The sequence below is a fragment of the Lontra canadensis genome, unplaced genomic scaffold (genome assembly GCF_010015895.1).
Source record: "Lontra canadensis isolate GAN:19392208 unplaced genomic scaffold, GSC_riverotter_1.0 scaffold4, whole genome shotgun sequence".
Lineage (NCBI taxonomy): Eukaryota > Metazoa > Chordata > Mammalia > Carnivora > Mustelidae > Lontra > Lontra canadensis.
Genome location: NW_022630998.1, coordinates 40,433,726 through 40,459,209, shown reverse-complemented (window position 1 = coordinate 40,459,209; position 25,484 = coordinate 40,433,726). Strand labels below are relative to the sequence as shown.

Sequence of the window (25,484 nt, the reverse complement as noted above, 5' to 3'; positions counted from 1 at the left end):
CCCGCCCCGGCAGCTGAGCGGGCTTTCCTTGCAGTGGGCTGTGTGCGCGCTGTTCCCGGCAGCCGCGCAGGTGAGTGGGCCCGAGGGGTGGGGCCCTTGTGAGGCGGCGGCTGACGGGGAGGGGCCCGGCGCCCCCCTGCTCCCCCGGCAGGTGCGCGGCCGGGGAAAGAGAGGCTTTGGACCCCTCGGCGCGCGCCCGGGTTCGCGGCGCACGCCACTCAGCTCCGCCATAACCTGCGGCCGAGGCCGGACGGAGACGCGGAGAGAGGTGAGGGCGCCGGGGAGAGCGAGGCCTGCGCGTCAGGAGGGCGGCTCAGCCAGCCCGCTTTCATTCAGGGGACACAGGTGCGCGGCGAGGCGGGGCCAGCGGACGCCCTTCCCCGGCGCCGGGATCCTCTGATCCCGATCTGCGCGCGGACTTAGTTCCGGCCGCTTTGGGGCGTCGTCTCGACCGACCGAGAATGGATTTTCTGTCGAACGCGCAGACCGAGCGGTCCCCGGGGTGGGCAGTCCCGGGGAGTGAGAGAGAGTCTGGCGGACCGGACGGCGAGCGGCGGGCTCGGGAGCGACCCCAGCGCCCGTGCTCGGTGTCCCTTGTCACTCGCGTGGATTAACTTAAAACCCTCGGGCCTTTCCCGGCTCCCAGGAAGCCCAGAAACATCTCGTGGGCCCAGCAAAACTTGAAAGCGATGCTTCAGTTTTTTGTAAAGGCGAGAAGTTGGGTTCCCGTGTCACTTTCCTGGGGGAAACCACGTATCCTCCCCCGCTATGGCTTTCAGAGCTGTGTGCGCCTACGGAAGGGAGCCAGAGTCCGGGGCTTGTCCAAAACAAAGACCCCCTGTGCCTCAGCGTGCTGAATCCAGGAGGGCTCCCAGTGGCGCCCTGAGAGAGACGCGAGGCGCAGCCGGGAACCACGATGTCGGCAAATACCGCTGGCCGTTCCCTTCTAAAATCACGCCTTTTGTTATTTCATGATTCCCCACGTTTATTTTTTGCTTTTTATGTAAAAATTATTTTTATTATGTAAACGTCGATAAGGTGTTCTGATTCAAATGAGCCACTTCACACAGGTGAAGATAAACCCGTTTCAGTGAAGCACACGTTTTTACCAGGGTGTTAAATTAAGCAATGGGATATTGAGTTATGTAGAACTTGCTGCAGTTATTTCTGTGCTTTTGCTTCGACTTTTCTTAGGAAAATATATTTAAAAACAGCAATAGTACAGGGCATTTCTAGAATTGAAATGTTTTTAGACACAGGGGGCGCCTGCGTGGCTGTCGGTTAAGCCTCTGCCTTCAGAGCCCAAGGTCCTGGGACTGAGGGAACCTGCTTCCGCGTCTCCTCCTGCTTTCTGCTCCCCCTACGTGTACGCTGGCTGTCTCTGTCTCTGTCAAGTAAATTTAAAGTCTTTTAAAAAGTAAAATAAATGTTTTTAGTCACAGATGAGATAAATGACAGAGACAAAAATAACTGCTAATTGCTGTCATTTATATCCTACTTTGCACTGGGCACCATGCTGGAACTAGCAGTTAATTCTCTAAATTGGGATACCCCATTAGAAAACCCAGAAATTTAGAACTCTCTACATTTTCACCCATTCCGTGGGAGACTATCTAGTCTATGGTGGTACTTACCCTTCTGTTGTACACTGCCTACTGCTCCTCTCTGGATTTCTAATGGGTATCTAAAACTCTTGAGGCTGCATATCCCCAGGGCTTTCTCCAGTTTGGAGGGGTGGAGAAATGTTGCAAATGAAACTATCTGATGTCTGAGATTTGCTTCAAAGTAATCTGTCGGCAGGAGGGATACACGAAACAGGATTGGTCATCAATGGATAATTATTGAAGTTGGTTGATGGGCATACATAGGGTTCATGATACTATTCTTTTCACTTTTTATTATGTTTGAAACTTTCTATAATAAAAAAATTTTAATTCCTTGTGTTAAAAAATTTGACTTCTTTCTATCTCCATTGCTACCACCATGATCCATTGGATTCAGTCAGTGGCATCTTAGCCAATCTCCGTTTTCTTCCTTGTCACCTGGAGTGTACTCTCGACTTAGTGTCCAGAGTGATCCTATTAAAACATATCAGATCTTGTCACTGCTCTACTCAGAATGTTTCATGCGCTTCTCCTCTCACTCCTGGTAAAAGCCAAAATCCTTTCCTGTGGTTCTCAAGGCCCTAATGATTCAGATGGACTTAATTCTGCTGCTTACCCTCTCACTCACTCTGCGGCCACCCTTGCCTCTATGACTTAATAGTTCTTGAACTTGCCAGGCACTCCTGCCTTAGGGCTTTTGCACTAGCTGTTCCATCCACCTGGACCGCTTCCCCTGATAACCTGTCTGGCTTCCTCCTCTACCTCCTTCCTTTCTATGTTCAGATGATACATTCTCTATGAAGACTTCTCAGGTCATTCCATGTAAAATTGTAATACCCTGTGGCAGAGAGCTCCTTATCACCTTTCTTAACTTTGTTCCTTAGCATCCAGTGTATTTCACTTCCCTTATCTGTCATCCCCACATTGAGACTTAAGTTCCATAAACTCAGAGATTTCAGTTGTTGGGTTTTTTTTTTTTAAAAAGATTTTATTTATTTATTTGACAGAGATCACAAGTAGGCAGAGAGGCAGACAGAGGGAGAGGAAGCAGGCTCCCTGCTGAGCAGAGAGCCTGATGGGGGCTCGATCCCAGGACCCTGGGGTCATGACCTGGGCCGAAGGCAGAGGCTTTAACCCACTGAGGCACTCAGGCGCCCCTCAGTTGTTTGTTTTGTTTTTTTTTTTTTTTCACTGATACACTTCTAGCATACCTGGTGCTTAACAGATGTTTGGTAACTATTCGTTGAACGGATAGGTCTCCATTTTACAAAATGAAATAAAGCAAAGCCTTAGGAGGGTACCTGTGTGGTTTGGTCGATTAAGCATCCCACTCAGGTCATGATCTTAGGGTCATGAACTCTAGCCCCTCATCAGGCTCGCACTGGGCATGGAGTCTGCTTAAGATTCTCACTCTCCCTCTGCTCTCTTTCTCTCTCAATTTAAAAACAAAAAACAGGGGCGCCTGGGTGGCTCAGTGGGTTAAGCCGCTGCCTTCGGCTCGGGTCATGATCTCAGAGTCCTGGGATCGAGCCCCACATGGGGCTCTCTGCTCAGCGGGGAGCCCCTTTCCTCCTCTCTCTGCCTGCCTCTCTGCCTGCTTGTGATCTCTCTGTCAAATAAATAAAATCTTTAAAAAAAAAATTAAAAAAAAACCACCCAAAGCCTAAGGAACTTCTAAATGGTTCAACACTACAGAGGTGGGATTCTCCATTTAAACTTTGAGATCTTCATAGTGCCAAGTATAGTACTATATGTCCAGTTAGTTTTCAGTAAATACTTGCTTATAAACAATGAGAGGGAGAAATTCATTGTCCTTAAACCTAGTAGTTACATTAGCGAATAGTATCCTTTTTTGTGTGTACATGTAGGTCACTGATTTCGTGAAGGAAGTCAACAGGTTTAGTAAATGCTTTTTGTCTGCTTTATTTTTTAGGTGGATCAAACCTCCTTTGAGATACTGTTTGAGTGTTGCTATGGCAACAGCAAATCGCCTTTAAGTGGCTCCTCTGGAAAGAGTGCTACACGTGATACACATGGTTGCTCTGTGTTGTACTTCTGGGGAATCTTAACCTTCAGTGATTTTTTTTCTCTGAGAATTCAGTTTTTAAAACCGAGTGTCAATAATTAATATTTTAGAGTGGAAGAAGCAATTTCCCCTAAACCAACTTCCCTGATTTAAGAAAGAAAGGGGCTCTTCAGTCCCTGCATTTATTAGAGCTGCTTCTCCCAGGCCATTCCAAAGGAGATTTGAGGTAATGAAAATGAAGAGTATTTGCTGACACATCAAACTTCGGTATGCTCAAACTACTAAATATTTTGGTTTAGGCATTTGAGAAAAGAGTTCTGCTTGGGATCTGTTAGTATCCTGTATTATTAAAATTTAGCTTCTTATTTGGTTTCTACACTTTGTTTTTTACACGGCTCATAGGTAAATTAGACTTAGAAATATTTTAATTCAGAACTAAGATTTTAATTTTGATTACCCTTAAAATCATAAAGAATGATGATGTTACCCCTGGCTAATATGTTGTATATGTTTAAAATATATCTATTATCCTTTTTACATATCATGATAATTAGACATGATCATATTGGTTTCCTAAATATGATCATCTGCCATTAAGTGAATAAAATCAGGATCATTGAAGGAATAAATAGCTAGGCATTAAGTGATAACTTTAACTTCTTGGCCACAGGTATAAAAGTCACAAATGTCGTCAAATGATGGAAGGTCCAGGAATCGGGACAGACATTATGATGAAGTCCCAAGGGACAGGGACTCACCCTATCAAGACAGCACCATAGGAACCCTCCAGACTCTTCGTGACAGTGAGCTGGCTGTGAGCGCTGATCCCTTGCCACCACCCCCTCTCCCATTACAGCCACCATTCGGCCCCGACTTCTACTCAAGTGACACAGAGGAACCGGCCATAGCCCCAGATCTCAAACCTGTAAGGCGCTTTGTCCCTGAGTCCTGGAAGAACTTCTTCAGAGGGAAGAAAAAGGACCCAGGATGGGATAAGCCAGTGTCTGACATCAGATACATCTCGGATGGAGTGCAGTGTTCACCTCCAGCCTCTCCAGCAAGACCAAACCACCGCTCACCCCTCAACTCCTACAAAGATCCTTGTGGAGGGTCAGAAGGAACCTTTAATTCCCAGAAGGAGGCTGAGGCCATGTTTCACCACGATCCCTACAGTTCCCTCGGCCGACACACACAGACAGCCCAAACGTACAGTGAGAAGGTGGAAAAGTATAACCTGAGGTATTCCTACATGAAGTCGTGGGCAGGCCTGCTGCGAATTCTGGGTGTGGTGGAGCTGCTTTTGGGAGCTGGCGTCTTTGCTTGTGTCACAGCTTACATTTACAAGGACAGCGAGTGGTATAACCTGTTTGGATATTCACAGCCCTATGGCATGGGAGGCATTGGTGGCCTGGGCAGCACGTACGGGGGCTATTATTACAGTGGTCCCAAAACCCCTTTTGTACTCGTGGTTGCTGGATTAGCTTGGATCGCCACCATTATTATTCTGGTTCTCGGCATGTCCATGTATTATCGGACCATTCTTTTGGATTCTAATTGGTGGCCTCTAACTGAATTTGGAATTAACGTTGCCTTGTTTATTTTGTATATGGCTGCAGCCATAGTCTATGTGAATGATACCAACCGAGGTGGACTCTGCTACTATCCGTTATTTAATACTCCAATGAATGCGGTGTTCTGCCGCGTGGAAGGAGGACAGATAGCAGCGATGATCTTCCTGTTTGTCACCATGATCGTTTATCTCATTAGTGCTTTGGTTTGCCTAAAGTTGTGGAGGCACGAGGCAGCTCGGCGACACAGGGAGTGGATGGAACATCAGGAGGTAAGGAATTTCACCATCCTTCATTCATTTTTCAATTTTTTTCTGTTATTTTCTTCCTTGTTAAATATGTACAGTTGTCAAAACAAGGATTTTATAAAAGCCATTTTTGTTTTTTAAATGATCTGAAATTCGCAAGTCCTGGCTCAGTATCTGACCTGCTTTTGGTGAGATAACCCACTGTGGCGTGTCACTGATGTGTAACATTGTGAGTGGGCATCCCATGGGGAACACGGTATATGGTATGTCAGCTGTGCTATGTCTGTGATGCTTACGGGGAAAATTTCTGTAACAAAGAATAATACCGTTTTCAGTACAATAACTGTCTTCGTCATTAAAGTAAGTTTGAGAACCCGGTTGATTCTTTAGTGTGGTAAAGCTCAATAAAAAACAAAACTTTTAGGTTTTAGGTGGAAAGTGCTCATTTACAAGTTATGATGAGTGGCACTTTCCTCCAGTGACTTAAATAAAGTCATGTATGAATACAGTGAACCACGTTTGGTTTTTTTAAGTATCAAGAGGCTTAGTTGTAATGAACATACTCTGAAAACTTGCCCAGGCATTTTGATGTTTCATTCTTATTTTGGGAAGATGAGTGTTCCCAAATTAGAATGGGAGCCTGGCACTTGTTTTTATTTCCAGGATTTAACTAATTAAATAGAAGGAGGAGGAGAAGGAGGATTAGTAATAATAATGATAATGATGCCTGGAGGGTAAGATTATATAAAAGCCATATTTAAAATTATTTTATTTGAACAGTAGCAAAAATGTTAGAGTGTGTTCCTTTAGCTTCATTATACCCTGAAATGAGTTAATGTTTTGTTTTCTTTTAAGGAGAAGTGTATAGTAGAATTACCTATGCTACCAACAATGTCTTATTAATTTTTTCTTAATTTTGAGTCAACTTATTATGCATTTTTCGTTTCCCACATTTTTTTTTGTTAAGATTTTTTATTTATTTGAGAGAGAGAGTGAGATAGAGAACATGAACATGGGGAGGGTATAGAGAGAAGTAGACTCTGTGCTGAGCAGGAAGCCTGAGGGGAGACTTGATCCCAAGTCCCTGGGATCATGACCTGAGTAGAAGACAGATTGCTTAACTGACTGATCCACCCAGGTGCCCTCTTTTCCCACTTTTCAAAGATTTCCTAGATACTATATAATTGCAAGTAATATATATATGGGCAAAACTAAGTTAAAATGAAATCCTGCCCTTATTTACTCAGTAACCTATTTATTTACTCACCTGTACATTTTGTGTTTAATCTTTTGTACAATCTTACACATAACAACAACAAACTGCATTAATTTTGTAACAGGTACCTTATGTGTTATATGAAGAACCTCAACATGTTTCATTGTGACCTATACTCTCTCATCACAAAATATATTAATCTTATTAGAACTCCACATAGATTCAAGTTATTTCTAAAAATTTATCTCAGCACATTAATCATATTTCTTAAATTTACATCAGTGTATACAAAATAATTTCAAATTTTAATCAGTGTGAAGTGTGGATAGTCAAACACACTTCTTCATGATTTTATTTAAGTCTAATAACAGCAAACTTATTTTTTTTTTGAAGATTTTATTTTTGACTTGACAGAGTGAGAGAGAGAGAGAGCGCACAAACAGGGAGAGCAACAGGCAGAGGGAGAAGGAGAAGCAGGCTCCCTGCCAAGGAAGGGGCTTGATGTGGGCCTTGATCCCAGGACCCTGGGATCATGACCTGAGCTGAAGGCAGATGCTTAATGTATTGAGGCACCCTGGCACCCGTCAACAGACTTCTTAATATCATTTCAAAATTCTACATGAGTCTGACTATAATTATCAACATAAAACATTCATTTCTGTCTCCTTTCTCAAAACTTGTTTCCATAAGACTTTTTTTTTTTCCTTTTTTGGGAGAGAGAGAGAAAGCAAGCAAGGGAGAGCACAAGCAGGGAGGATAGGGGGAAGCAGGCTTCCTGTGAACAAGGAGCTTGATGTGGTGCTGGATCCCAGGACCCTGGGATTATGATCTGAGCCAAAGGCAGACACTTAACTGACTGACTGAGCCCAGGTGCCCCCCATAAGACTTTTTATGATGGTTGATTAGACTTGAATTAGCTCTCATGTAGGAGGTTGTGCCACTTTGTATGTGGCTGTAGCTTTTTTTTTTTAAGATTCCATTTACTTATTTGACAGAGAGAGACACAGCATGTGAGGGAACACAGGCAGGGGTAGTGGGAAAGGAAGAAGCAGGCTTTCCGCTGAGCAGGGAGCCCGATATGGGGCCCAATCCCAGGACCCTGGGATCATGACCTGAGCCAAAGACAGATGCTTTACGACTGAGCCACCCAGGTGTCCCAGTTGCTGTAAATTCTAAGGAGTTAGAGGCTTTAATGGCCTGTGGGTTTTTTCTATTAATTTTATACCTACAACAATTTAAATTATTTAATTGCACAGGGTAGTGGGAGCCAAGAATAAATTAAAACTTCTAGGTAATTCAATGCAATTTACCTAATAGTCTCTATTAGGTCTGTACCTCTAACTGTGTGTTCCTGACAGACAGGGAGTTACAGTTAACCCACCTCCTCTGCTTCTTCGCTAGCCCATCCAAAGTCACCCAGATGAGCAGGGAACATCTGTCAAGTAGAGAATCCAAATCTGTGAAATTGAGATTGGGCTATAAATACAAATGGATGAAAATATTTACAAAGTAGACTCACACCTCTCTGAAAAATCATTTTCACTTTTTTTTATTCTAGATAAGTGAGCCATCATTGCCATCCAAAAGGAAAATGGTAAGAATAAAGTTCACATTGTATTTTATGTCTAGCTTGTTAAATGTTTTCTATCTTATCTGTTACCTACAGAGTAGATCATCTGTCTGTGAAAGTGTGTCTATTACATTGAGTTCCTAACTGAACATTTAGTTCAACTTTCAGCTTTTTTCTCATAATGAAAGGATCAAATTAGACATGCACATGGTGTATGTTGGGCAAAACTGTAAGTGCTCTCGGGTTTTTTTAGCTTCTTTTCATTTTGTTAGTTAAGATTATGCAAGTGAACAGCCATTTCTTCTTATGTTTAAAATCAAATTTAAAATGAAATTTAATTTAATTTTAAAAATTAAGTTAAAATTTTTTAAGCCCAGGGGATTCTCTCAAATTTTTTTTAGTCTTTTCAAAGTCCTTTTCTTTTCTTTTCTTTTCTTTTTTTTAAATTTTATTTTATTTATTTGAGAGAGAGAGAGATCACAGTAGGCAGAGAGGCAGGCATAGAGGGAGGGGAAGCAGGCTCCTCGCTGAGCAGAGAACCTGATGCGGGGCTGGATCCCAGGACCCTGAGATCATGACCTGAGCTGAAGGCAGAGGCTTAACCCACTAAGCCACCCAGGTGCCCCCAAAGTTCTTTTCAAAGTTCTTTGCTGTTCTTTTTCTCACCTTGCTTTCGGATAATAAATTTTGTTGTGGCAGGAAGAAAATTCCTATTCCAGAATTGACTAACATCATGGCAGTAGTCAAGATATTTACCTTTCCATGCCTTCATTTGTTCATCTGTAAAGTTGGAATAATAATTGATTCCTTAAAAAAAAAATTTTTTTGAATCTTAAAAAAAAATTGATTCCTACCTCACATTTGCCGAGAGAATTAAATGAGATACTGTTATTATATTTAATAGCATATATATAAAAACCTAATATATTTTAATAATCATAATTTTATCTCATTGAAAAGTCCTTTTTTAAAGATATTGGGCATTATTTCTAAGCAAGAAGTTGAGAATTCAGCCTTTGGATTTGTTTCTTTGTAAAGGGAGTGTATGTACTTGGTTCAAAACTAAATGTCTTCTCAATGTCTTCTCTCATACCTCATGCCTCAGCTTCCCAGCTTTCCTACTTGGAAGGAACCATTGTTATCAGTGCCTTGTGTTTCCTTTCAGACACGTGTTTATATTATCTGTATATGTAATGTGTACACACACACACACACACACACACACACACTTACTTTACTTCCCCTTTCACACAAATGCTGGCATACCATACCCACTGTTATGCCCCTTATTTTCTTCTCTTAACAATACATTTCTAAGACATTTCCTTATTAGTACATAAAGAACTTCTGCATTCTCTTTTTGTAACTGTATAGTACTGCATTGTATGGGTGCTCTTGTTTATTTTGACTGCCTGATTGCCCCATGGTAGTTTTACCAAGTTCCACTCCCAGGAGTACTGTAGTCTTCCTCACACCTTGACCAACACAGTGTTAGGAAAATTGTTGACATCTGTCAACCTGATAGGTGAAAAATGGTGTCTAAGGTAGTTATAATTTGCATTTGTCTTTTAAGGAGTGAGACTGACCATTTTTCACATGTTATGTTTGCTTTTCCTTCCCTGTTTACTCTTCGTATCCTGTCTTTTTATTTTTTTTTTAATTTTTAAAAAAATATTTATTTATTTGACAGAGATCACAAGTAGGCAGAGAGGCAGGCAGGGTGGGGGGGAAGCAGGCTCCCCACGAGCAGAGAGCCCGATACGGGGCTCGATCCCAGGACCCTGAGATCATGACCTGAGCGGAACGCAGAGGCTTAACCCACTGAGCCACCCAGGCGCCCCCCCCTTCCCCCGTCTACTTTTTAATTGAGTTGCTAATTTATACAAATCCTTTAAGTGCATGCATTTTGAAAATACCTTTTATAGGTTTTTTTAAACATTATTCTCTTTAACACAAATATAATATGAAAATGTTTTGTTCGTAGTAAAGTAAGGGATTTCTGAAGTGGACAAATGACACTTTGTCCAAGGGATTGTGATTAATACCTCAGTGTTATCATTCATTCATTGAACAAACATGTCCCAATTAGATAGTAGGCTAGTGATATGGATACTACAAGGTACATCATCTCCATTTCCCAGGAGCTTACAAATCTTGTGAAAAAGAAAACCACAGAGTGTTAGTAGAGTGTGTATATATGTGAAAGAGTGAGCAAGAACCATAAAACTGAAGTTGCTTAAAGATTTGTTTCTCGGGCACCTGGGTGGCTCAGTGGGTTAAGCCTCTGCCTTCCACTCAGGTCATGGTCTCAGGGTTCTGGGATCCAGCCCCGCATCAGGTTCTCTGCTCAGCGAGGAGCCTGCTTCCCCCACCTCTCTCTGCCTGCCTCTCTGCCTACTTGTGACCTCTCTCTCTCTGTCAAATAAATAAATCTTAAAAAAAAAAAGATTTGTTTCTCAAAAAAAGGAGAGATTTGAGTTCTCTGTTATCTTCTGGGGAAATCAGATTATGGATGATAATGTCTCAAATTCAGCATTGTTATTGGTCAAAGCAATTAGGATCTGTAATTAGCCACAGATTTTAGTGGGTCAGTTGCCTTAAATTACTTTTGACATGTATGTTAAGTCATCTGAATTGCAGTCTGCCATTGCGTCTTACCAGGACCCATAAATCTTTAGAAATCATGAGATACTTGAGCAGCCCTGACTAACCAGGCATGGGATAAATGAGGCTGGGATCGGTTGGTCTACAGAATATTGAAGAGTTCCTCTTGCAGCGTGGACCTGAGTGCTACAAACCTATGCACTTGAAACATTCTTCATAGAGTTAGTCACACACATGACTCTGTGCCTGTGGCTTTTAATTTGCTTTTATTGTACTTTGTTTTTACTTCCTAACTCCCTTGTCCGTTTGCTTTAAGTATTTATTTATTATTGCTTTCAGGATGTGTATTTCAGTTAGACTTCTTAACTCAGTGGTACAGTCACAGTAAGCGAAATGGATGCTCACTTTTAAACTGTTACATAGATAGATGAATAGCTAGGTAGATAGTAGTTACCTTTAGGAGGGCCACTGCCTAACTGTGAGAAGACAAGGAGAGAGGGAGACTTACTTTTCATTATATACCCTATTGGATATTTGAATTATATGTCATGTATATACATATTACCCATTCAAAAATGTTTTAAGTTTTTAACAAATTAAATTAATAAATACTTCAAATAAAATTGACATAAGCAATGTAGAGCTAATGCTTAAATAATTAATAACACTGGCCCTTTGTCTGAGATTTAAGAGCAGCTTCCCTAACTTACCCTATGGGCTGCCTTCCAGCGTTAGTGACCTTGACCAAACGAAGAGAGCACTCTTCCCAGTTGGGAGTCATGAGAGTGGTTTGGCCTGATTATTGCCAATACTCTTATTCCAGATTGCCAGTACTGCTTTAACTCTTCTGTAAATCTGCTCCCTCAGAGGGACTGACGGGGAGACTCATGAACCCTACCCTGGCCAGGAATGACCATCATGGCTGCATCACAGCCTGGTGAGAGTCCTAAAATAATGCTCACTGCATGGAAAATATCAAGTTTAAAAGACTTTAGTGTAGAAGATGGATCAGGGTTACACATCTGTTTTATAATTGAAAAGGGGTCTAAAAACTTCTATATAAGGAAATTCACGGGGCATCTGGGTGGCTCAGTGGGTTAAAGCCTCTGCCTTGGGCTTGGGTCATGATCTCAGGGTCCTGGGATCGAGCCCCGAGTCTGGCTCTCTGCTCAGCGGGGAGTCTGCTTCCCTTCCTCTCTCTCTGCCTGCCTCTCTGACTACTTGTGATCTCTGTCAGATAAATAAATAAAATCTTAAAAAAAAAAAAGTTGGCAGTCATGGGAATAGGTGATAGCATACTCTGATATCAGGGGTAGCAAGTCAGAGTGCTAGCCTTAGGAAGTATGTTTCTGAGCATCCTCAGGGACTTAAGAATCTGTTTGCTTTGTGGGGGTTAACAGTGATGTACATTTTGCAGATGCTGATTGTTCAGTCCATGAGACAGGAGTGTCTCATGGGGCTGCAATGTGGCAGTGATGTGGCAATGGTAGTCATTCTTTGCCATGGTGGAATTTATGGGCTTCCTCACCACTCCCCTTGAGGTAATGGGATTTTCCAATTGTTTAAGCGCAGAGTCGAGTCAACCAGAAAGGCCTGGCTGAATTGGGGAAGTTGCCCCGAATGCAATGAGGGTGGTCAGCATGATTGTTTGGTGAGAATGTGGTTGAAGTGGACTGTACAGGTAGGACAGGATTAGGGAGCTCTGGCCAGCAAGTGCTAGGGTACCCCTTTCAGGTTGCCCTAGAAGGCTGGTACCGGGCATGTCCGGGGTCTGTTGTAGGTTCCTGGCTCCCGAAAGGTCCTGGAATAGTCAGGGATAATCTTAGTGGACTCAGAACCCCCATTCATAGGGCTCCTTTGAAAATCCTACCAATCCCTTTAACTTAAACTCAAGATATGGGAGCCAAATGCAGAGGGCACCTTTTCACAGGGCTCTTTCTCTGGGAAGTGAATCACAGTGGATCCACGTTCAGGTATATTCTAGAGGCAGACCCCTGGGAGGGAATCCTGTGACTCAACTGGGGAATCTCTATTAGACTTACCTACTAGAAACCTTTAGGAAAGACTGGATCTCCAATTTCTCATTGATTTTCACTTGCTTCTTTCCCAGTTCTTGGTAGGGAAGAATTGACAGGCTACCACAGGAGAGGCAGTGTAGTATGATGAAGACAAAATAAAGCTTGGAATCAGGCAAATCTGAATTTCATTACTACTAGCTCTGGGATTCTGAAGAAGTTACTTAACCCTCTCTGAACGTAAGTTTCCTGTCCCCTGTTTGGAACTATTTACTACGCTGTAACTTTTTATTTTGTATTTTAACAAATACACTTTTTGAAAAGCAAATAAGATCATTTTTAAAAAGAAATATTCAGACATAAAGTAAGATCAAACAGAGACAGAAACAAATTCTAATAAATCCCTAAGTGCTGGACAGGTTTTTTTCCAAGCTAGAAAAGTCAGAATCTAACCTGAACATTGAAGGTGATAGTGTGGGTTTGGAATCACTGCCCCTGCATCAGTGCATGGTGTGCTCAGAGGGAGAGACTTAGTATTTGGACAAGTGCACACTTTTTTTTTAAGATTTTATTAATTAATTTGACAAACAACGAGAGAGGGAACGCAAGAAGGGGGAGTAGGAGAGGGAGAAGCAGGCCTCCTGCTGAGCAAGGAAACTGATGTGGAGCTTGATCCCAGAACCCGGGGATCATGACCTGAGCCGAAGGCAAACGCTTAACTGACTGAGCCACCCAGGCGCCTTGCACACTATTTCTAACTTGGTAGCATATTAAGTCCATTTTTGTGTAAAGCATTTTTTTAATTGAAGTTAGTTGACACACAATGTTACATTAGTTTCAGGTGTACAATGTAATGATTCAACCTCTCTATACACTTATGCTGTGCTCACCACAGTGTAGCTGCCATGTCACCAAACAACACTGTCACATTGAGTGTATTCCTTATGCTGTGCCTTTCATCGCCTTGAATAAGTTAACTGGAAAGGGACCTCCCCCTCACCTTCACCCATTATGCCTACCCCCACCCTCCTCATCAGTGCATTTTTTAATTTGAAAAGCTTAGTTATTGTAACCATAGCATTTCTTACCCCATTGCTTACTTTATCTTGCCTCACAATAAAGCTTTTCTGTTATTTGCTGACAGAGACTCGTTTTTTTACTAGAAGCAAACAAAGGTCCTATGAAACCTGGGGCCTTGTGTTTGTAGTCAGGAATACTGAGAATGGTGTGTCCCAGGGCTAGAGCCAAACACAGCCTTCTAGTAAGAGCCTAATGAGGTTTTGATTGTTTGTCTTAGGTGTACTTTCAGATTTTTTTTTCCTTAGTAAGGTTTTCTGAATTGATATTCAGTGAGGTTCAGTGAACCTCACCCAAATACAGTGAAAGAAAATTTTAAGAGTGTTAAAAACAGAAACATTTAGGGGCGCCTAGGATTAAAGGCTCTGCCTTCAGCTCAGGTCATGATCTCAGGGTCCTGGGATCGAGCCCCGTGTTCGGTTCCCTGCTCAACAGGGAGCCTGCTTCCCTTCTCCTCTCTCTGCCTGCCTCTCTGCCTACTTGTGATCTCTGTCTGTTAAATGAATAAATAAAATCTTTAAAAAATAATAATTTAAAGCAGATGAAGTAGTCTGAAAATATTCTGACTTCTTAAGCTTCCTTTTTAAATAAAAAGTGAATCTTTGAATTAGGGATGTGCAAGTAAGGAAAATGAATAGTTCCTGCTTGAAAAACTTAACCTAGGGGAAAAAATTCTACCTGGGCAGAATTTATGACTTTGACCCAGAAATCTGAGCTTGACACCTGGGGCTGCTGCTAAGCTCTGAAGGGTCAGCGTTATCCATAGCAGCTCCATCAGCCAGGGTCCCCCTCAGACAGCAGTGTGACAAATGGGTTGTTAACTATTTAGAAGCTAAAGAGGGAGACCATGAAATAGAGATCCATTTATTTAAGCCAAAAAAGTTTCGCCTCATTTTATTTTTTTAAGATTTTATTTGTTTATTTGAGAGAGAGAGAATACAAGCAAGGGTGTGGGAGGTGGGAGAAAGAGGAAGAGAGAACCAGGCTCCCCACTGAGCTCGGAGCCTGATGGGGACTCAGTCCCAGAACTCTAGGATCATGACCTGAGCTGAAGGCAGACGCTTAACTGACTGAGCCATCCAGGGGTCCCTGTTCCCCTCTTTTTAATACTGTCATTCATTATCAAGATCAAACAGGTAAGAATTCATTCATTTGAAGAAATGGCTTCTTAAAAAGTGGAGAAAAAGGAGAATAAATACTAACCTCAGAAGGTGTTCCCTGAAATACTCCTGCTTAGTCTCTTTTCCTTGGGAGTTTCCTGCTCCTTACTTGGATCCTTGCTGCTTGGGACCCAGTGGCCAGCATACCTCCTGCACCAAGGCCATCTGGTTCCACTTCCAGCCTTCTCCTGGGTGCTGTGGGCAGCCCTTCTCCTCTGCACAACCCTCCCCCAGGGTTGGTTAGCTGCCTCACCTGCCAATGCGTGGTCTGTGCTGTTTGGGGAGTTAAAAGCTGGTGATTTTTAGGATGAGGTAATCTTAAGCCACACCTCAGACACAGTCTCAGAGATAGGGAAATCAGGAAACAAAAGGATTTTAAAGCTCTGCCTGGCAAGAGAAAGAGCAAAGTTTTAAAATGTGTTGTAGTTGGGGTGCCTGGGTTAAGGGGCTCAGTGGGTTAAGCCTCTGCCTTCAGCTCAGGTCATGGTCCCAGGGTGCCATGGTCCTGGGATCGAGCCCCACATGGGGCTCTCTGTTCAGCAGGGAGCATGCTTCTCCATCTCTCTCTCTGCCTGCCTCTTGGCCTACATGTAATCTCTCTCTCTATCAAATAAATAAACAAAATCTTTTTTAAAAAAAATGTGTTGTAGTTTGTTTTCAGCCAAGTGGGAGCCCTCCCGAGCTGCTCTCAGTTTAGTTCAGGAAGTTTAATTCAACAAGTGTATGCCAAAGTCCCAGGGCCCAGTGGAGGGGGGCTGACTGCTGTAATGAGAAATCAACCATTTCTGGGGAGCTACCAGAATTGCAGGGCACTTTAGGATTGAATGGTATGCATTTGAGTAAACCTTCCTCTTGCTAGTCATTTAAAGCATCAATAAGCTGAAAAGTTCTGTTGTGTTTGTTTTTTGTTTGTTTGTTTGTTTGTTTTTTGAGAGACAGAGCAGGAGCAGGGAAGGGGCAGAGGCAAAGGGAAAAGCAGACTCCCCACTGAGCAGGGAGCCCAACTGAGGACTCGATTCCAGGACCCTGAAATCACAGCCTGAACCAAAGACAGACCCTCAACTGACTGAGCCCCTCAGATGCCCCTGTTTGTTTTAAGTAGGCTCCTTGTCCATCGTGGACCCCAAGCCAAGGCTTGAACTCATAACCCTGAGATGAAGACTTGAGCTGTGTGATCAGGAGTCAGATGTTTAACAGACTGAGCCACCCAGGTGCCCCCCCAAAAGTTCAGGGTTTTAATTGTGGCTTTTCCACTTCCCAGCTCTGATGCCCTAGAAAATTTACTTAACCTCTCTGAACCTTGCTGGTTCCCATGTAAAATGGAAACCCCTCTCCTGGCATCCACCCACCTCACCACTGTGGTCCATGTTGTGGGCCCTGCCCCCTGGGGCCACGGAACGGTCTTTCCCTAAATCTGCATGTCCGTGTGAGCCTGCCCATTCCAGAGTGGGTTTCCATGGGCATTGACACCCCTGCTTCCTTACGTCATACTTCAGAGCTTCTTCCTCTCCAGGTCATTTCATCTTGTGCTACTTCTCCTCTTTTGAATGTACCATTTTTTGCTAAAGACTTCTGAGAACTTTCCAGTTGAGAAACCAGGGTGACTTAAAACAAGGAACCACAGGTTCAGAACTCATGGATAGCTGAAAGGCCTTCACCACCTTTCCTCTGGGTTTGCTTGCTTTCCTTTTCAGGCAGTGAAAACAATGTAACTCATCTCCCTTTCCAACCTAAGTGCTGGCTACTTGTGGCTGATTCATCTCAAGTTCCCCAGGACATTTGTTCTCTTTCTATTTAAGTAGCCTTATTCCATATTTTCCCCCAAATTTCTTATTTTGAACTACATTTTGTATTCTTTTTTTTTTTTTCTTAAGATTTTATTTATTTGTTTATTTGAGAGGGAGAATGAGAGCGAGATCACAAGCTGGGGAAGGGGCAGAAGAAGAAGCAGGCTCTCTACTGAGCAGGGAGCCCAGTGTGGGACTTGATCCCATGACCTGAGCTGAAGGCAGAGGCTTAACCTGCTGAGCCACCCAGTTGCCCTGTAGTTTGTATTGTTTTATAGTTGGGGTATACAACCTAAATAAAGTACTTAAGACCCTACATTTAGTATTTCATCATCCACATTTAATATACACACAGTGGTTTTACCTGTCATGCACTCCTGTACCCCAGTGTGGTTCCCCTTAGCTATTACAAAGACATTCAGACAATTTTGTGACTATAAAACATGCAGTTCTCAAGTGAAATGTTAATTGCTGCTTCTTCTTTTCTAACCCCTGCCTCTCCCCACCATTTTCTTCTAACATAAATTCATGTGTGTTTTTTTTTTTTCCCCTCTTCCTCCACCTCTGTTTATAAATAAATCCTCTTTTTCTCCCATACTGTAGTGTGATATGGCCACTGGTGGTGACAGACAGAGAGACCAAGAAGTTAATGTCAAAGAATTGAGACCAACAAAAATGAAACCCGAACTTCTGAGTGGGCACATCCCTGCAGGCCACATCCCTAAACCTATCGTGATGCCTGACTATGTCGCGTGAGTGTTTAAATCCTTCTTCAAGGCAGAAATGGAGAGATCCTATTTGTCTCCAAGTTCATGCTCTCTGCTTGACAACATTTATATTTAAACAGTTGTTTGTTCCTGGAGAGGTAGGATATTGAATTGAAGATACGGCATGGTCAGTGAGGAATAAGCTAGGCTGATTTTCCGTTCAGCCTGTTTTCAGTGAAAAAGTCACAACGTTGGTTAATTTTTTCCATCAGAAAATACCCTGTGATTCAGACGGAAGATGAACGAGAACGCTACAAAGCTGTGTTCCAAGACCAGTTTTCAGAGTATAAAGAGCTCTCTGCAGAAGTCCAGGCCGTCTTGAGGAAGTTCGACGAGCTGGATGCAGTGATGAGCAGATTGCCTCGTTGTTCAGAAAACCAACAGGTCAGTGCCTACAGCTGCCTGGGAGGGGCCCTGAGAAAGGAAGGGTAAAATCCGACCTTCACGTGAATGTGGGGCAGCCATAATCACCATGTGCATCTGCTGTCTATGTCTCAGAAAGTCATTTGAGGTCTTCAGGGGCACTAGTCAGGATTATAATTCACATTATATAGTTTCGTATCTTCTGCTCTCAATTATTAAACAGTTATAAAACAATCATTTTATTTTCTTAGGCAAAAAATAAATTTTCCTAAAATACATACTGAATCCATCAGGGTCCTAAAGGAGACTGATGGCACACTCAAACTGAGACAATTCGAAAAAGATTTATTCACAAAGGTGTGGGCAGGGTGTAGGGGAGCAACCAGGGTTCATGCATTCTCCAGATTCTCCAGGGGTAAGTGACGGCCAAGCCGTGAGCACCCCAGATCCAAAGAGCACAGTGCGTAATGACAGAGTAGATCTGAGCCGCTGGGCATACACATCCACACATTATACGGATAACCGTGATCATGACAGCAGGAGCTAGGGAAGAGTCACAGCAGTCACCAGGGACTCAGTCACTTTCCATAAGGTTCTAGAGTTTGGGCGGGGGTGGGGGAGGGGAGTGTCGCATTTTAGTGTTTCTGAAATCAGGATGCCCTGATAATCCATGGCACTTTTTATCAGATGTACATTTTTTATTGAGACACAATTCACATGGCATAAAATTCATCCTTTTAGACTGAACAATTCACAGGGTTTTAGTACATTCGCAAAGTTGTATAACCATTAGTACCCCCTAACACCAGAACATTGTCATCACTCCAGCAAGAAACCCCATACCCATCAGTACATATTCCCCATCCCTGCCGCTTTCCCACCACTGACAACTACTAATGTACTTTCGCTATAGAGTTCCTTATTTTGAACATTTTCTATAAATGGAATGATGTAATATGTGACCTTTTGCATCTGGCTTTTCATAACATTTTTAAGGTTCATTTTTATTGTAGTAAGATTCAGTATTTCATTCCTATCTGTGATATTTATTGTATGTACCACATTTTCTTTATCAATTTATCACCTGATGAACATTTCAGTTTTTTTCCACTTTTTGGCTGTTATGAGTAATGCTCTGAACATTTATCTGTAATATCCTAACTTTTAAAAAGACTGTGTATTAGTCTAAGCTATTATTTGTATAATTCAAAATTTTTTATAAAGATTTTTATTTCTTTGACACACACAGAGAACACAAGCAGGGGGAAATAGCAGGGAGAGGGAGAAGGAGGGTTTCCGCTGAACAGGGAGCCTGATGCGGGGCTCGATCCCAGGAGCCCGGGATCATGAGCTAAGCCAAAGGCAGATGCTTAACTGACTGAGCCACCCAGGCACCCCTATAATTCAGATTTTTAAAACTCACAGCATTTTTAACAAATGTCAAGAAAGTTAATGTATATATACAACTAACATATATTTTATATATGTGTATTCTGCTCCCGTGATGTGTAAGGACTAGGCATCTTTGTTTTGGCCACAGACTATTAAGTGTACATTTAAATCAGTTATAATTATGAGCTCTCTAAGCCAAAATGTCCAGAGTAGTAACTTTTCGCACTCCTGGAGCAAAGGAATGGTGTTTTCTAGGAGGTGCCAGTACCAGGAAGCAGGAAAAATCCCGCAAATATTTCAGGTCAAGGGTCACTTGGTACCATTTGAAAGACAAACAGGGTCCAGAGGTCCAAGAAGGATGCCCAAATTTATAGGCCCTTGAAGGAGTGCAGGAAGGATTGAGCAGGCCTCTGGAGACTGTGTCGGCACAGGCTGGGAAGAGCAAGCTGGAAGACAGACAGGATGCTGAGCAGTCTAGTAATGTCGTCTTTGAGCCTGGACACAGTGGGCTCTGGTTTATGGCTTTGTGTGAATGGGCAAGGGCTCTGCCAATTGAGTCTGCACCTGATGGATGGGAATGACCTGGTTATAGTAGGGACTGAGACTGGGTCCTCCCGTGATATTTCTGTACAGTATTAACAGTAGTTTTTTCCTGTGGTTTGTACAGAGCATGGTAAATAAGTAGCCAAATGACAAGGCCACTGTTAGTCTCCATGTCTCCTGAAGTCCCTATCTAAAGTAGAAATATTAATTGTATCACAAAAGTTAACTTCTCATCAGCCACAGGCTGAGCTTTGCGGTGGGCGGGAGTCAGAGGGAAGGCCTGTTGGGTTTCCTGACAGGTCCCCAGGGTGGTGTTCAAAAGCCCAGCGGTCCGGTTTGGAGCAATAGGTTTTCTCATGGACCTGCTTGTGTGCCCTTGAAAAATGAATCACATGACTTTTCTACGCCTATAAAATAAGAATATTGCTCAAAATAATCTGGTCCTCACTGTCTAAAGTTCCGTTTATCTTTTTTTTTTAGATTTTATTTATTTATTTAACAGAGAGAGAGAGAGAGAGAGAGAGAGAGAGATCACAAGTAGGCAGAGAGGCAGGCAGAGACAGAGGAGGAAGCAGGCTCCCAGCAGAGCAGAGAGCCCTCGGGGCTTGATCCCAGAACCCTGGGATCATGACCTGAGCCAAAGGCAGAGGCTTAACCCACTGAGCCACCCAAGTGTCCCTAAAGTTCCATTTTTCTGACAGCCTCTAGTATAGGTTTTGCCATTCTTATCTCAGCCCGCATCACCCTCACCGCACCACTGGCCCCAGCAGCTAGTTTCTTCCCAGTCCAGGCCCTCTTCAGAAAGGTGACAACTAAATTAGCCGGTCACCTCAATGCTGGCAAACAATCAAAGCACAAATGATACTCCTGCAAAAGACACGAAAGAATTAGAATAGGTCGCATAAAGAATGTGGGTGGGTGATGAGAAATGTTCTCAGGGAGGGCTTTTAGAACTACAAATATTTTTTTTCCTATTTTACTTATTGGATTTATGGTATCTGACAACTCTAAAGCACAGGTTTTACATGGATAAATTGCCCTAGTAACCTGTTCCCCTTGGATAGACTGTTCAGTCCATTAACAAATTTCGTATTTGTTATAAATATGTTCTTGGTTAAAGGAACCTTACTTAGTTATTTTTGAAAGTCAAATAGTCTCAACCTCTTAATCCCAGTGTGTAATGTGGTTATTACATACCAAGCACTTTACCAGGGTCATTTCAAATACGTGAACCTTCTCACAAACTTGGGGTTGCCAGGAAGGTAACAGAGTCCTGGGACCAACTGGTTGCCCAGGCTAGACAGCTGCTGTGTGGTGGCCCTGGGACTCGGTGCTGGTTTCATGCGGGCGGGGCCTTCCTCCCTTATTCACCCCGAGACTCCAATGTGTGTGGCCGGCAGGAAGCCTTCTAATCTTTGTCCAGTGAATGGAATTTTAGTGTGTGAATACTTTCATTGTAGTCTTAGATAAAAATGATTTTCTGTTCAAATTCCCAGTGTACTTAGATATTCTTAAGATACGATTTGAGTAAATGCAGGTGTTTTAATTCAAGTGTACAATATATTATTTTTAGGAACGTGAGAGAATTTCAAGAATCCATGAAGAGTTTAAGAAAAAAAAGAATGTGAGTAAACCCATTTTCTTCTTCAGAGTATATTCGTATGCACGTACAGTGGTGACAGCTGACAGACCTTAGATTCTTTCAGCTAAAGTAGCTCTTTTTTAATATTTCTTCAGATGCTACTTACTAGAGAACAGGAGTGGCTCCTGAATGCCTTTTCTTCTTTTCTCTGTTGTGAACACATTCTGTTACAGCCTGGGTTTTAGCAACCTATAGAAAGGAGCACCAGTATAGGACTTCTCACTGACATTTCCTTCAAAAAAAAAAGTCATTTTACATTTTTCATTCCATCCTTAATTGCACAGTAGAGGCTGGAGAGAGCTTCTGTTAATCTTTTCTGTACTTAATTTGCTCTTTAATATATTTTAAACTATTGAAGTTAAAGTTGTTCTCAGCTTTCTGTATATCCCACTCAATATTGCTATGAAATGGAAAGTATTCTAAAAAATAAAATCATCTTTAAAAATGTAAGGAGCTGCTATTCTTCTTAGGAAGATTTTAAAATCTGTTGCAAGAAATCTGCTATGAAGGGTCATTTTCTGGGTGATAATACGTTTCTGTGTTCTTCTCTGAGGAAACTAGAAATGAAAATATTGGTTGTGTTTCCTTTGCAGGATCCCACATTTCTGGAAAAAAAAGAACGCTGTGATTATCTGAAGAATAAACTTTCTCACATAAAGCAAAGAATTCAAGAATATGATAAAGTAATGAACTGGAATGTGCAAGGTTATTCTTAAACCTTATTTGAAACCACTTTTTAAAATTTAAACTTAATATTTATTTACTGTTTTTTCCATGCTAGTCTGTGATAGAGAAGCATGTGCTTTCTGCATTGGCTTCTTGTTGGTTTAGCTGGCCTGCCATACTATGATAGTATGACTTCACTTCAAACATTTCAAAAGAAGTCCAGATTTACCAAGGACCTTTACTCAGAATGGAAGAAATGCTGTGTCCATCTGTGTACAGTTTATATTTAACCTGTTAGAGGTAAAAGTTGTTTAGGGGTCTTATCCTCACAGTGTGATGAGCACACAGAGCATCATTCTGGGGCTGTTTTCTCCTTTTTAACTCAGGCCGGCTCCTGGGGTTTCTCTAGGACATGTTTGTCTTCTAAGCCAAGGCATCCTGCCTTCTCTTGAAAGGGCCTTGAATCTGGGATCAACATTTCCAAGTTTTAGGATCTCAGGCAAGTTTCCGTATCTCTCTGTGCCTATTTTCTCATCTGCAAAAGTGGAGCTCACGGTAGTGCCTACCTTGTAGGGTTGTTGTGAGGCTGAAATAAATAATGTTTGTAAAGCACTTAGAAGAGACTGCGGCACGTTACACACAGTCCATTAGCGCATGCAGTCCGTAGAAGTGACTGTGACGTGAACACACTGCCAAGGGAAGGTTCTTACTGAGCACGCTCAACCAGTTAACCAGAAGGCCCACCTGTCTCATGGGTTTCCTTTTTTGCCATTAATAACTCTTACCACATGTAGCCTTAAGCAGGTGCTTCCCTGTGGTTCTGTGGCCACTGGGGTCCACCGCACTCTTCCTATCATGAATCACTATCACTGTGCACAGAGGTCTGCCTCCCCACAGCCCAGCCCGATACCAGGATTGTGTGACCCCTGTTGCCTCTTCTGCCCTGTTGGCTAAGGTCCCATGACCCTACATTTGCTTAATATCTCCTTTCGATTTACTGTGATGCTTCATCTTCCCAACCACTCTCTTGGCTGTGGGGCTTTGTCCATGAGAAGTATTTTATTTTTAGTAGTATGAAAAATGGACTACCTAAACAAATGTTTTTAAGAAGTCATTGCTCCTGGATCCTATTCAGCAGGCTCTGTCCTGTGGCAAGTTTCCTGGGTGCAGAAGTACACCATAGCTGCCATTCGAACAAGTAATGTTCAGACAATTTTCTAAAGCAATGAAACCAAAGAAAAGCATGTGGAAAAGCAGAGCCTTCAAAAGCGTTGGATATTGAATGGACTTCCTTGTTTTTCTTTATCTTTGAAATCTTATTTAGTGTTTATTATTACTATTTTAATACCGTGGCTCCCAGAGTATGCTTACTCTGAGATACCCTGCGTGTCTCAAGAGGTGACACCTAGGGAAGTGTGAGACCCCTCTCAAAGCACCCCCCTTAACTGGAACAGCCTCACTTTCTGTTTTATATGTTAGGGTCCTATGTTAACATTTTGCTTAAGAAGCACACCAGTGCTTTAAAAAAGGGAAAAAAAAACCATGAATAATACCATTTTGATGGATCCTAAGGAGTTAGATTCATAGTGAAATGAGGTGTTAAAAAATTTAACTTTGTGAAACTTAATTTTACTATAATTGTAAATGTTAATCTTTGAAAACCAATGTTGTATCCCTAACTTTTAAAATTTCTAATGTCAGTACCTAGGCTTATTAAAATTTCAACTACTTGTTTTTTCTGTGTGCCCTTCCTTGTTTGTTTTTCTAGCATTCCTGTGTTGACTGGGCATGTTCTTGAAAATATTTTCCATTATCAGAAAACAAACTGGAAAGTCATTGAAAACCTGTAGGTCATGATGTTCAGGTGACAGTTTCCTCCTCCCCCATTATTTGCAAAAATTCAAAGCCAAGGCCACTGTGTACCACAAGCTGAATGGCTTACAACAACAGAAATCTATTGTCTCACAGTTCTGCAGGCGGACATCAAGATGTCAGCAGGGCCATGCTCTCTGAAACCAGTAGGGAAATCCTTCTTAGCTTTTGGTGGTTTGCTGGCAATCTTTGATGTTCCTTGGCTTGTGTGTTTATCACCCCAATCCTCTGCCTTCACACTGCCTTCTCCTTGTGTCTCAGGCTTCATTTGGCTGTCTTCTTATCAGGACACCAGTCGTATTGGATTATGGACCCACCCTCTCATCTGTGACCTTATCTTAACTAATTACCCCGGCAAAGACGCAGTTTCCAAATAACATCACATTCTTGGTGTACCAGAGGTTAGAACTTTTTTTCCAGGGGGAGGATACTATTCAACCTGTAACAGCCACCTGTAGCAAAGTTGTGACATCTGGAAGCAAAGATATTTCCCTGTACATTTTCCTTTTTCCAAATGGCTTTAACATGTATCCTAATTTGAAACTTAATAGGAGAATATGTCAGTATATCTAAAACTTAGAAGAAAGTACATATTCTTTAGTCATGCATTTGCCAGTTCTGTGCCAAATGCTTTTGTCAGCCAGATACTTTTCTAGCATGGAAGACCCAGTAGTTGGTGAAGCCGAGAACCTGGGGCTATTGTCTAAGGGGATATCTGAGTGAGAAGGCCTGGGCTTGGTGACGAAGCACATGTTTCTGTTATGCACGTCTCTAGAAATGGTTTGTGTACTGAACCTGATACTGGGATGCACCAGTGTTCAAAAGATAGGCAATATAGGAAAAATCTGTAATTTTTTTTCTGATTCTCATCTTTTAAAAAAAGAAAACTATTACAGAAAAAAATATTTTTTAAAGATTTTTATTTATTTATTTGACAGACAGAGATCACAAGCAGGCAGAGAGAGAGGAGGAAGCAGGCTCCCCGCTGAGCAGAGAGGCCGATGTGGGACTTAATCCCAGGACCCTGGGATCAGACCTGAGCTGAAGGCAGAGGCTTTAACCCACTGAGCCACCCAGGCACCACAGAAAAAAATTTTAAGAAAAAACAACTAATTAAGTATAAAAGCTTAGAAAATAAAAAGTCCCAACACTATTGGGGTGTCTGGCTGGCTCATTCAGTAGAGCATGTGACTCTTCATCTTGGGATTGTGAGTTCAAGCCCCATGTTGGGGGCAGAGTACTTTAAAAATAAGTAAATAAAAGTCCCACCGTTATCAATTCCATGCCCTGGCAGTATATACTGTTTGGAACATATCCTTCCAGTCTTTTTATGATATATATAATCATTTTTAAATTGTCTAATA

The 25,484-nt window shown here is 42.2% G+C and overlaps 1 protein-coding gene across 4 annotated transcripts; it reads left to right on the top strand.

Moving 5' to 3' along the window:
• The first annotated feature begins 36 nt into the window (after positions 1-36).
• MARVELD2 (MARVEL domain containing 2) lies at positions 37-23,779 on the top strand. 4 transcript variants are annotated; one of them, XM_032849046.1, is made up of 7 exons: positions 37-70; positions 4,301-5,470; positions 8,221-8,256; positions 17,479-17,627; positions 17,855-18,026; positions 21,514-21,564; positions 22,176-23,779. In XM_032849046.1, exons 2-7 carry the CDS (start codon positions 4,316-4,318, stop codon positions 22,296-22,298), a joined length of 1,686 nt encoding a protein of 561 aa, XP_032704937.1. In that variant the 5' UTR covers positions 37-70; positions 4,301-4,315; the 3' UTR covers positions 22,299-23,779. The 4 variants fall into 4 exon arrangements, with proteins under 4 accessions (XP_032704937.1, XP_032704944.1, XP_032704927.1 ...); XM_032849053.1 differs by lacking the exon at positions 37-70 and adding an exon at positions 242-268 and having other exon boundaries at positions 4,299-5,470; XM_032849036.1 differs by lacking the exon at positions 37-70 and adding an exon at positions 3,736-3,856.
• Positions 23,780-25,484: the final 1,705 nt, after the last annotated feature.

Excerpts from the sequence above, each read along its gene's own strand:
- MARVELD2 (XM_032849046.1), top strand. The coding sequence starts at position 4,316 with ATGTCGTCAAATGATGGAAGGTCCAGGAATCGGGACAGACATTATGAT. Across the intron at positions 5,471-8,220 it reads AGTGGATGGAACATCAGGAG|ATAAGTGAGCCATCATTGCC; the intron begins GTAAGGAATTTC and ends TTTTTATTCTAG. Across the intron at positions 8,257-17,478 it reads TGCCATCCAAAAGGAAAATG|TGTGATATGGCCACTGGTGG; the intron begins GTAAGAATAAAG and ends CCCATACTGTAG.